At 40.1% G+C, this 8227-nt stretch overlaps 1 protein-coding gene across 7 annotated transcripts in view; it reads right to left on the bottom strand.

Annotated features, from left to right (window-relative positions):
- The window catches only part of tead1b (TEA domain family member 1b), a 40638-nt gene that overhangs the window by 7834 nt on the left and 24577 nt on the right, over positions 1-8227 (bottom strand). The window contains exons 4-10 of one of the 7 annotated variants that reach the window (XM_063881342.1): positions 5577-5641; positions 3996-4058; positions 3843-3905; positions 1698-1709; positions 640-771; positions 331-377; positions 153-211 (exon numbers count right to left, since the gene is read on the bottom strand). In XM_063881342.1, the coding sequence (XP_063737412.1) occupies positions 153-211; positions 331-377; positions 640-771; positions 1698-1709; positions 3843-3905; positions 3996-4058; positions 5577-5641 (441 nt within the window). Of the gene's footprint in view, positions 1-152; positions 212-330; positions 378-639; positions 772-1697; positions 1710-3842; positions 4059-5576; positions 5642-8227 lie in introns of all 7 variants that reach the window. The other 6 variants (XM_063881340.1, XM_063881344.1, XM_063881345.1 and 3 more) reach the window with 6 other exon arrangements.

The following is an 8227-nucleotide window of genomic DNA, read 5'->3' as shown; positions in this document are numbered from 1 at the left end:
ACTGTCCACTTACAATCAATCCTAATTTTTCTTTTTTATGTCACAACTAAGAATAAATTAATTAGCCTGTGCATGTTTTGTGAATTACAAGTTGGGCTTTTTCTCATTTGATTTAGATTTTGGGTCAGCCTTTTTGTCAGGTAAATGCTTACTTGAAATGGTTGTTGTGACTGGCTGGATGGGATAGGCTTGCTGAGTGAAAGGCTTAATACTGGAACAGAGAATGACACAGCATTAGTCAAATAAAACACATTATCAAAGCGCACTGTATTGAATTTGATGCCTCAAGAGAGACTTTAGTGTACATTTCGGTTTAAGTACAATACTTACTCTTGTGAGGATCCTGGTTGACCACCCGATATCATGCCCTGCCATAACTGTAAAATTGCATATATTAATAAAAAACAAAAGCAGCAGCTGTTAGCAGCAAGATCAAATGGATCTCCGCTCAGTGTTTAATGCATGTAGTTATCTTGAATAGCACTCCTTTTGATCTTGTGCTTATCTGATAGTGGCAGTTGTGCAAAGCTGTGGTGTGTAATGTGATTTGGCCTGGGTGACAGTGTGGTTGGCCTCATGGTGGCCCTGGGTGAGGCTGGACAGGATGGATCTATAGTAGGGTGACTACAAGGCTCTTACCCCTGCTCCAGGGAAGGCTGGGCGCGGGATGCCTGGCAGGCCCAGCTTGTTGTGAATAGCCGTGGCAGAGACGATCTGAGCCGAGGACATGGAGGCCATGCTCTGGAGGGCTTTGTCCTTCACGGCTTGGTCCTTTAATAGCAGTCACAAAAGGCTTAGTGCTCACACAGAAGGGGGAGGTGGGGCATGTTGTAGAGGCAGCAACAAACAGACTAAACATCACATTAAAAGCACCAGCGGCCTCTCACAACAGTGCACTGCAAGCAGGTTAAAAGAAGATGCATCTGCATCACTATTTATTTAAGTGTTTTTGCAGGAATGTGCCAAACACTGACTATTGAATTCCAACATACAATTCAAAAGCTGTGGTATGCACTTAAATGAAAGTTTGCTTGTTGATCTACAAATAAAATTCTTTTGAAAACTCATTCAGCAGCACTTATCAAGGCATTGCTTTTCAAAACTCATAAACATTGTAAAGATTGTTAAAGTAATACTGAAGGACGCCAGTGTTACTTGGTTAAGAGGATTTCACAGTTAATTGCTTTTTGTATCTTTGGAGAACCTGTTTTTAATTATCGGGGTATATTTACTACTTTAACTCCAAAGGGCCATGCTTAATAAATGGAATAGCAACTCGGAGACACAAAAGCCTTCAGAAGTTCACTGCACATACATTTTAGTTGTTTTGGATATTGTCCTTTGTTAATGTGCATTCACAAGCTATTTACAGTCTTACTAAACCTGCTAAATGCAGTGCATCTGCAGAAGACTACACTGTGGCAACCCATAAACACTAGTAAAGTCATGCAGACTCAGTGATGGTCGAGGCTTAAGGTAAGCATGCTGGCAACAGATGATGGTGGAACAAAGACAAGCTACAGTATGACGACGGTATGATGACACGAAGGGAAAGAGACAACACTAAATGGGAAAACACTGAGCAGCAGCTACGGTGTCTCTATGGCAGGAGCAATAATGCAATACTAGCAGCTAAAGGACAAGGCAGGCCCTAATGAAAGCAGAAACAGCATTCCAAACAAAAAAGAAATACTCACCATGCTTGTGACCTAAATGCAAACAAACAAGGTTTTACTGTACATCCACTAATATGAGTATTCAACCCTATAAAAAAAGTCTAGCATTCACATACAGCACATAGTAAAACAGACATTTGTAATGAACAGTTAGAACCAAAAGATTATGATTTGTTTCATTGACAAAATATCCTTGGTCCCTGTGGTGAAATTTCCACAATCTGATTAGTAGTCATCACACTAGACAAAACAACAGAACAGTAACGTAATGACGGTAATTTCACTAAAATGCAATAGACAAGACGAGGAGCAGCAGGTCTTTATCGATGCCCCCAGAAATAAAGGGCACACTTGTATTTCCCTCTGCCCCTGAACTCTAATTTACTTTAAATGAGAAAACACAGGGATTCATACAAAAGCTGTCTGTTTTTCATCAGCCGCCTGTGCCCTTGAAAGATCAGGCATTCATGTGTCTGACTGTCCACACACACACACACACACACACACACACACACACACACACACACACACACACACACACACACACACACACACCACACACGCACACACGCACACACACACACACACACACACGCACATTAATGAGGGGTAATTCATTTGTGTTGAATACAAGGAGTGGAGCAAAGTATGAAAGTCAAAATGTATAGTCGGCTCCTCGGAAAGAAAGGTAAAAATGGCACAGGGTTAGTGTGTCTTGGATATACAAAATGACTTCATAAAATATCTGTAATTATTCAGAATTAATTATTTCACAACGCATTTCTCCTGAATTATGTTGGCATTGTGAAAAGCAATTCACTATTGCTGAAATACGTGAAAAGAATGCTCTGAAATGAAGACATCTGAACTGGCAGGAAGGACAGCGGCTGACAGCCATGGCTTTGTAACAGTCTGGAGTTATCAACAGATTGAAGGAGAAACAACAAAGCAGTGAGCGCTTCACAAAGAGTCAGCCATCAGACCGATTTCCCAAGACCTTCAGCTCTCAGCCGCTCACCAACAGCCATTGCCAGCATGCTTCCCAAACATGTGGACACTTTGATTGTGGATCATTTAGAATAATGCTTAGCGTAAAAAATAGCACAGAAATCAAAAAATTATAGTTGACATTATTAAGAGAAAGTGAGAATTACACACGCGTATTGACAGATTTTACTCCCTTTTTAGGATTTTAAAGAATTGCAGAGTGAAGTATCTCCACATTTTAGTTGTTTTTCTTATTCATTAAGTACAAACATGTAGGGTCCCCATTGGACACTGACCTCAGTATTTGTGGCTGTGAATTAAAAGGATGGATTGTCCTAATTTGGTATAAACATTAATGCCCACTCAGGATAAATTGTAATGACTGGTTATCCCTGTCTTTTGAATTTTGCGCCACTATCAGCATGTTAGCGTTGTTTATAAGAGCATGTTAGCTTGCCGATGTTTAACATTTAGCTCACAGCACTTTGCTCTGGCCTGTGGGTGTTAAGTTTTGCTTGTCTGTATTTCAACACAGCGGCCAGGTCACAGTCTTTCTGAGTTGGCTCTTGTTGATGTTTTTTCTCATAGCACGGGGAATCTGGAGAATGCCAATTGGAGCACTGAGGGGGGGGGGGGCAGAGGAAGATGCTATTTTTCCAGTTTCATCAAATATGACACAAAGGTAGTTTTATCAAAGTTACCAACCGCACAATTAAGTAAATCATCTCAAAGCCGCTAGCATTGTTTATTTTTATTTAACAGTAAAATGTAGTACATACTGTATATTTTAAATGTAAGTGATGATCCCATTGTTTTGTAATCTATTTGTTATTGGCCAATAAATAATTGTCATTTATTTTAATTTTTTGAAATCAGCCTCATTAATCAATTGTATTCATTTTTCATAAAGCGAAGATGTCTCGTTATTTTTTTACTACTAGATGGATACAATGAGCGTAGGGGCCGCACAGCAAAGTAATGAATGAAGGTGAAACCAAGTAGACAGGACAGTGACAGCATGTCTGAGTGAGGGTAAGAGAGATGGTGGAAGTGGGGTGAGTAAATGTGAAGATTTGGGTTAGTGGGAATCAGAGCACCAGGCATTCACTCTGTCACCACGGGAAACAGGAAGTTTAGTCGCACAGCAACCAACAAGCCCATAAGCAGAAAAGCGCATACCTTTAGCTTGGAATGAAACTCACGAGATTTCCTTCTGGCAAGAACCTGAATGTGACTAGACACCTGCGGGGAAGGGGAGGGGAGGAAAACAAAGGAAGAGCCTGTAACCATGGCAATGAAAAGCCCCCTGCAACTGGGCAAAGCCAGACGTACCTTAATGGCAGCTTGGATTTCTCGAACTTTCTTTCTTGCTAAGACCTGTATGTGACTAGACACCTCCATACAAAAAGAGAGGAAACAAAAAAAAAAAAAAACAAGAACAAAAGTGGATTATACATTTCTTTGTTTAAAATACACTTAGGGGGAAAAAGGTGCATAACAGAAGCATCTCCAAACACACACCAAGCTAACAGCCAATAAAGCGTTATGTTGTGTGTTGTCGTCACTTAAGTGAGCTGATTAAGGAGGATGCAGGCCCCTTTAGCACACATTAAGAGCACCCAGATGTGATCAGCTGTGTGCTGAATGAGAAGTGGCTGGTCTAGTATTCTTACGGGAGTGGGACGAGGCATTTTAGCGGCCAAGTTCAGCCTCCAACGTTCACACAGAGCAACATTATTCAATATTCTCACATGAAACATTCAGCAGCGCAAGTAGCAGTTTGAAAAAAAAAGACATGTCTGTTGATTCGCATCTCCTCTGACACTATTCAGGAACATCACCCACAAGGTTAGACTTCTAGCTTAGGCGAAGTGATTTAGCAATGGCTTTCGTTCAGGTAAACATTTATTCACTATCTAACATCTTCTGGCTATTTCAAATTGATGGATAAGCTAGAGCTGAGACTAGCAGTTATTTTCACATGTTTTCAAGCAAAGATATTCAGACGGTTTCTGGTTCTAGCTTGAATGTTATACTTGTCTATATTTTCTGTGCAGAGGAGAAGAGTCGCAGATAGAGAAACGACACTGCCGTTCTGTGTCAGACTGATCAATCCACACAGTGATTGAATGTCACAGCAGACACTGGCTTGTTTATCATTGTCATTCAAGTCATATGGAGGAGTTCCTGTTTGCAGGTCAGTGTGTTTCATACTGTCATTAAAGCACCATCAGAACGGCTCATTATCAGCTGATGTTAATACAAGAATAAACTGTTCTTGGATTTGTTTTAGTATTGCATTTCCAATGAGATGACAACATTTAAGAAAAGGGGCCCTTAATTCTATATTATTCCTATTACATTTGCTTGATTTATTACAGAAGAGATTTTTACAATCATCAAAACAGAGTCAGAAATCTGCGCCACGCTCTGTGGTCAGAGTCTTTTGTCTGCACTATACACACAGTGTCCCAACAAATACTCTCTGATCAGAGATCTGTCCATGTTTCCCACCTTATTAATGGATTAATGGTTTCTACTCTGACCAAGTGCACAACCTCCTTTGTTTAGTCATGAGGAGGAATACTTGCACTGTTAAGCTACAGATTTTTAAATGCCCTTGTATTTATTGTGCATAGCTGCTTCAGAGTAGGAAATAAAAGGCTGCTTTTAAAACTACTTCTGCTACTGGAGTAATTTTACACTAAGTGACAGTTTTGAGAATGTCATAACCCAGGGACATCTGTTCATGCACCAGAGCATTGACGGGGGACTTGTCAGCCTCAGAAGCCCTCTCGACAGCTGAGCATTGTGTTATTCTCTGTCTGGAAACAAAGGCAGCAGTCTGCTTGCATTCAGATTTGACAGCCCTCTGACACTCATGCAACAGAGACGTCTCTTCCCTCGTCTTACCTGCTTCCGAGTCCTCGTCTTCCCGGTCCGAAGCTTGATGTATCTGGCTATCAGCTCATTCCGACCTGTGTGAATCGAAACATGAGAAATGTTGATTATTGCAAAAATATTTACCATTTAGAGCTTAGGTTAATATTAAATATCAAGTGAGTGGACATGGAACACATCATGGCCATGAATATGTATAATGCTCATACACATTTGAGTTTCAAAAAAAGAAAACAAACCATAAAAAAGATAGGAGAGCTTCTGTCACCCCTACACCCGCTGCTACTTTGGTTGCTACTTGGTTGGTTCTTATTTTAACAGTTTTTTCGGCCTTATTGCAACATTTGACTAACTAACTGTAAAATATTTTAAGATCCAAAAAAATGGACAATGAGCAGCAATTCAATAAACATAATAATGAGGTAATTTTACTCAAAAGTCAATTGATAATTTGGAACCCTTGAACATATCAAATTGTAAATACAAATATCCTTCATTCACAATTTCTGTAGGAAGTAATAATAGAATCATACAAATATAGACAGAGCAAATGATAAGGTTCATAACCATATTTGAAAGTGCATTTAAATCAGAAGGTATGTGCGTCTCCTAAACAAACCAGATCCTGTCAGAACACCATGTGACATTAGCATGAAAAAACCTCGCAGCAGCCCAGCCTTTCAAATTAATCTAATTCAATCTCATTCTCTTCAAAGCACGATGCTTTGAAAGGAAACAGACCTAGCTGTTCATAGTATTACAGAACATGATGGCAACTGAATATATTGGGTTTAAAACAGTGCAGCTCTGACTAAATTATAATTAAAGCATAGCTTTGTAGAGATTTCTAATTAACAACGGCTCCAAACATTCTTCTGCCCTCAGCTCTGCTCTAATTGTTGTAGCAATGCACATGACCCCTGCTTAGCCCTTTCATATGGTAATAACATGCCGCCAACCAAAACTATTACACAAATTATAGGTAAGGAGGCACTCTAATTATGTGTCCAGCTGTAGCCAACCAATGCCATGCATGTGCTCTGCTCCTCTACGAAATGCAGTGAACCCTCAATACAATGAAACATTTTTCTACATTCACATCATTATCAATTAAGGCTTTCCTCTAGTTATGACACAATGGGACCACAATGTAGCGCACATGTGCTAATGAGCCGTATCTTAGGTAATCAGGAGAAAAGGCATTTTCCATGAATGGCAGCACATCAGGGATCACAAAGTGTAACAGATCACAATAGTGCCCCTCAAAAGGTAGAAAAGAGCAGAATATAGGAGACATGCTGCATCTAAGACAAATAAACCAGCTGCTTGTTGTTTGTATAATGGAAACACAGCGTACGCAACATGAAGCATCATCTTGTGATGTGCAGGGCTCTTGTGCGCTGCTCAACAGAGCTAAAGGGAAGACATGGTTGTCTATCCATTGTAGCTATATATAAAGCTTTAACTAAAAATGTATTTGTTGGTTCCTAAAATGACAGAAAATGTAAAAAACAAAACACAACTTCAAGCCCTCCCATATTAGTGTTTTTGATGCAGAAAAAAAAACCCAAAATATGTGTATTTGTTTATCCTTAACCTAAGAATTTGAGCCAATATTTGTTTTTAGCATTTGTCTTATGTTATTGTTTTGCCTTTGATATAGTGCAGTTCAGAAATGCGGAGACAGAGGGGATGACGCGCGGCAAAGGGACTCAGGCTGGATTCAAACCTGGGTCCACCGCATAGGGATCAAACCCCAATAAATGGCCGCCAGCTCTACCAACTGAGCTATACGACGGCCTATGGTTTTGTCTTTTATCTTTTTTTTTTAGCTCTACCACAAAAGTGTCCTTCATATATTCTCTTTAGTAAAATATAACAAAGAATGTAGGCTGACCAGCAAAAAGTCAAATCTAAACCCAAATGTGTAATGTGTAAATGTGTTGAGTGTAACCTCAACAAGGTCTCTGATACCTGCAGCACCTGGCTGTGGTCACACCTCCACTTATGTATTGTTTTCCACTGAGCTTAAAGAGGGGAGGGTGTGATTTGATGTTGAGCTGCAGTTTGTTAAAGGTTGACCCTACAGCTATTTTCACACTAAACATTTAGGTGAGGCCAGTGGCGTATTTATGTGTGCAAAACTGGTGGGGCACGAACAATTTAAATATTTATATATAGGCTTCTTGTACCTTAATTCATCGAGTAAAGAGCGCTATCACAAAGCAAAAGGTAACAATAACAACAACCTTAATGCCTCACTGCCTCATAACACCAGTGTATAAGTAAAAGACGGACACTTGACACCGTGGTTACAATAGCAATCGATCCAGCAGATCGATAGCCTAAAGGCTAACCACAGACACTCAACATAAACCATACTTTCGCTCACAAAAGCTCCAGTAGATGATCAACTTCTTTCCTTTTCTGTTTGTATTATTCTCTACTGGTGTTGTAGTCTCAGCTCTCTCATTTCCTCTTCACAACTACACTTTTCGCAGCACACACACTTACAGCCAATCAGCTCTGACTTTTGAGATGACGTTTTAGTGGGGCTGTGAGTGCTTTGCCGCACACATTGAATGAAAAACTACTCCGAGCATGCGCAGTTTAATTTTCACAGTACACGTTGAGTTCTAAAGTGAGAGAGGGGCAGCCCGGAG

The sequence above is a fragment of the Eleginops maclovinus genome, chromosome 4 (assembly GCF_036324505.1).
Source record: "Eleginops maclovinus isolate JMC-PN-2008 ecotype Puerto Natales chromosome 4, JC_Emac_rtc_rv5, whole genome shotgun sequence".
Classification (NCBI taxonomy): Eukaryota; Metazoa; Chordata; class Actinopteri; order Perciformes; family Eleginopidae; genus Eleginops; species Eleginops maclovinus.
The sequence above is the reverse complement of the archived record's forward strand: the minus strand, read 5'-3'. Positions and strand labels throughout refer to the sequence as shown.